This window comes from Schistocerca gregaria, unplaced genomic scaffold (genome assembly GCF_023897955.1).
Source record: "Schistocerca gregaria isolate iqSchGreg1 unplaced genomic scaffold, iqSchGreg1.2 ptg000615l, whole genome shotgun sequence".
NCBI lineage: Eukaryota > Metazoa > Arthropoda > Insecta > Orthoptera > Acrididae > Schistocerca > Schistocerca gregaria.
In genome coordinates this window covers 174,287-178,218 of record NW_026062003.1, presented here as the reverse complement: position 1 = coordinate 178,218, position 3,932 = coordinate 174,287, and the positions used below count along the sequence as shown (strand labels likewise).

At 36.9% G+C, this 3,932-nt stretch overlaps 1 protein-coding gene across 1 annotated transcript; it reads left to right on the top strand.

The window, feature by feature from the left end:
* Positions 1-278: 278 nt before the first annotated feature.
* Positions 279-2,509, top strand: LOC126316964 (interaptin-like). The gene is made up of 2 exons (XM_049992996.1): positions 279-326; positions 388-2,509. The coding sequence occupies exon 2, from the start codon at positions 393-395 to the stop codon at positions 2,403-2,405; it is 2,013 nt and encodes a 670-aa protein (XP_049848953.1). The 5' UTR covers positions 279-326; positions 388-392; the 3' UTR covers positions 2,406-2,509.
* Positions 2,510-3,932: the final 1,423 nt, after the last annotated feature.

Sequence of the window (3,932 nt, the reverse complement as noted above, 5' to 3'; positions counted from 1 at the left end):
AGTCAGCTGCAATCTCTATTTAACATGGAAAAAGGGACCATATCAAAGCTCGAATTCGAAAATAAGACTCTACAAACTATGCTTTCTAGCTTGAATTCTCAGGTTTTGAATTTTTTCGAGCAGGTGGAAAACGGTATGTCATTCATTGTTCTAGACTCCATGCTGAAATTTTTTAGGTTTGATAACTAATATTTATGTAGCAAAGAAGGATAAGGAGTCACTAGAAGAAACTTTAAATGAACAAGGTTGTCGTATTGAAAAGGTAGAGGAGACCATAAAAAACGCATCAGCTGAAAGAGATAAAGTTAAGGCTGAACATGAGAACTGTACGTAGGGATTAATTTTTTTATTTTTTATAAGAGGAAACTAATGCAATTATATTCTCAGTAAAAATGCATTGTTCTGAGCTTGAAGATCAATACAAAGAGTTAAAGTACCTATTTGATAAACTCACTCAAGAACGTGATGACTTTCAAAAACAACTTGGAGAAACTCAGGAAATATTAGAAAAAAAGATAAGGGCTGAAGAACAAATGAATTCTGAGGTTGAGGAGTTAGTGGAAAAAAATTCAGTATTACAAGAGAATATAAACGAATTGGAGAAGGAATTAGAAGAATCTAGGCGTAGTCTGTCATTGTGCGAATCGAGTGAAAGACACTTCAAAGAAGTTTGGGAACATGAGGTTGTTTGTAGAAGTCAACTTGAAAAAGAATTACAGGAAGTTAGAATAGAGATGGAGGAAAAGTTGGGATCAATTGCAGACGAAATGCAGGACATGTCTCAAAAAGCAGAGGAGTTGAAGCAGCTTTGCTCTAGTCTGGACGATCAATTGGTTGAAAAGGATCGGGAGATATCTCAGTTTGAAAATACAATTCGAGAGGGCATTATTCAATACTCTCGGTTAGAGGAAGATAAGCGAAGTATTGAGGGAACCCTAAGATATGTACAGATAGAACTGGACGATTTGAGATTAGAGAAAGAAAACTTAGAAATGGAAAGAGATACATTAAGACAAGAAAAATACAGGTTTGAAGAGGGAATGAAAATTTTAGAATACGAGAAAGAAAGGTGGGAAGTGGAAAAATTAGACATGCAATATGAGAGGAATAAATTAGAACAAAATAACATTATGTTAGAAGATAGCAATGTTAAACTGGTCCAGGAAAAGGAAATACTGGAACATAATAACAGAGAACTGACGCAAGAGAAGGAGGGACTTAATATAGAAAAGGACCAAGTTATACAAGAAAAAAATAAGCTATCCATGGAAAAGGAAAATCTAGAACGTGAAATGGATGCAATTATTAGAGAGAAACATAGCATAGAAGAGGAAAGGGATCAACTGAAAAAGCAAATAGACGTGCTAAATGTAGAATTGGAATCATTAAGAGGCTTATATGAAATGTCGAACAAAGATTTAAGGGCTCTAGAAGAAGAATGGAAGAACTTCAAGCGTCAGGAGGAACTAACTAGAGAATCTCTTGAGGCAAATAATAGATTAGGAATAGTAGAGCTGAAGAAAAAGATGGTAGATTTGATTCAGGAAAAGGATTATTTGATTAGAGAAAAAGAGTTAGAGCTATCATATTTGGAAAGAGAAAAAGAGGGGCTGGTAGTGGAATTGAAAGAAAAGAACGAGGAGTTGAAACGAATTCAGGATTTGCTGGAAGAGCTAAAAATAAAATCGGTGATAGAAAAAGAACAGAATCAGAAGGAAAACATGGAACAACAAAACAGAATTCAAGAACTTGAAATTCAGGTAGGTGAAATAGTAAAAGGATACGATAACATGAAATGCGAGTTTAGGAGGTGCACAGAGGAACTTGAAAACTTGTTGAACGTGAACACTGAGCTAGAAAGTGAAAATGTGAATTTAAAAAATCAGAAGAAGGATTTAGAAAATGAATTAAATGACAAAAGAATGGAGTATGCGGATACTCAATTGCGTCAGATGAAACTAGAAATGGATTCTGAATACGAATTAGAAGTGAGGAAAAATATGGAAAGGGCTAAGAAGCAAGAGACAAATATGAAAATTTCAGAAGTTAAAAGAAAATCCAAGGGTCATAATAAGACAGTAGATAAAGAGCATCATTTAGGGTATTCCAAAAGAAAACCAAGTCAAGCTTCGTTGACTCCAAAAACTACTTTAAGCGCCAAGAAGGTGAATCCGCTAGACTTTATAATCTCTGAATCGTTGTCCGATAAGATGCCTTCTTCCACGAAGCAAGAAAGTCAAAGTAAGGCTTTTTCATCTAGATCTGTACAATCTCACAAAAAAGACAGTCGACCTTTAAAGTTTGGAGTCAAATTACCAAAAAATCCAGACAGAGAGAAGAAGGCACTAGAAACGTCCGATGGAATATTCAACAATGACGATGATCCTTTTGCATTTATAGATTAGGAAAAAAAAGCATTTTTTCCAGGCCTGGTTGGAAATACGGGGCTCTTCAGCGTTACTTTTTAGTCTAATGCAGAGGTCACAAAATGATAAAAGCAGATCAAAAATTAAAATGGACACTTTTATTTATCTGCGGAGTCATACTTTTTTTGCGGAGAACATTTATGGACAACAAAGAAAGATGGCCATAGAAAAAAATGCAATTTTTTATTTACAGGTTCAGTCAAATCGATGAGGGATTTGGACTAGTTCATGTCCAGAGGCAAGAATACAGAATCGAGGATAATCTGGTAAAGTATGTTGACATGCATGTGTACCTAAGCAGTCATGGCACCGACCATGGTTTTTCGGTAAAGCGCAAAAGTAATGGCACTTAGTGCAAAGTTGGTTGCACAAAACCCATTGATTAGATATAATGTTATAGAAAGAATCGAGCTTGCGCTTGATAAGAGATCGTCTTTTTTGGTAGTGAGGAGGATTGATATAGGAGTACCAGATAGTGTTAAGAACGGCCCATTGATAAACCAGGTTAAAACGTCGACACACGATAAACGCTAATAGATTTTGCAAAATCGAAGTCCATTGTTTGAGGTTTTTCGCCGTACGTGGAAATAGGTTATCTAATACGCTGACAACAAGGCGAGAGGTGGATTCTCTACTAAGAGAATCCACTTCTGAGCTGCAGAGTGGAAGCAAAGATGTACTCGGTCGAATGATAAGCTGTTGGAAATAGTCGAGTAAAACGACTTGGGATTCTGGAATTCGTTCCATGAGCAACGTTTTCGTCAGAGATGGAATACCTAGTTTCTGAACATTCTCTTCTCTCGGCACAAAGATGACGGGCTGACCATCACCGTAAAATGCCCATAAGGGTTCACGGGGTAAGAGGCTTTGTAACCCATAGACAATAGCTGTATAAAGAAGTGACTCGATCACAACAAACGGATCAACGTAGCTTTCCGCCATATAAAAGTACAGCTTATCCTCGTTCAACTCTGAGCGATGCCCGAACAATTGGAGCAGATACTGAAATTGAAACTTTAAATGATCGCAAGCAGCTCGGCCATTAGGGAATTGAAATAGATCGTGCACTATAATCTGGGTTATATCTCGCATAGACATCCAATAATTTTGAGTTCTCTCTTCTTTGTCTGATGGCAGGCAAACGGGACAGGCGGTCATTCGCTTGCCAAAAAGACCATCTATGGCGTCCGTTGCAGAATGAAATCGAAGGAGATTTTTAAAGGCTTTCGTAGCTTCGATGTGGGATTTATAATGAGAGCCTCTAGGACAGTAAACTAAAGTATTGTAGTTTCGAAAATACTTTTGGTCTTTTTCCTGGTTACAGAAGCGATATGTCATCAACCGCTTCACCCCATTTGATAAGTTCAAATACCTGCAGAAACTCGTAATGATACAATTCTTATTTCGAAATATGGTCAGGTTGGAAACCTGAGCATTAAACAAAAACAAAAAAATGTCTTCTAAAACGGACAGCTGATTTGACTCCATGGCAGAAAAATCCAGAAC

Excerpts from the sequence above, each read along its gene's own strand:
- LOC126316964 (XM_049992996.1), top strand. The coding sequence starts at position 393 with ATGCATTGTTCTGAGCTTGAAGATCAATACAAAGAGTTAAAGTACCTA.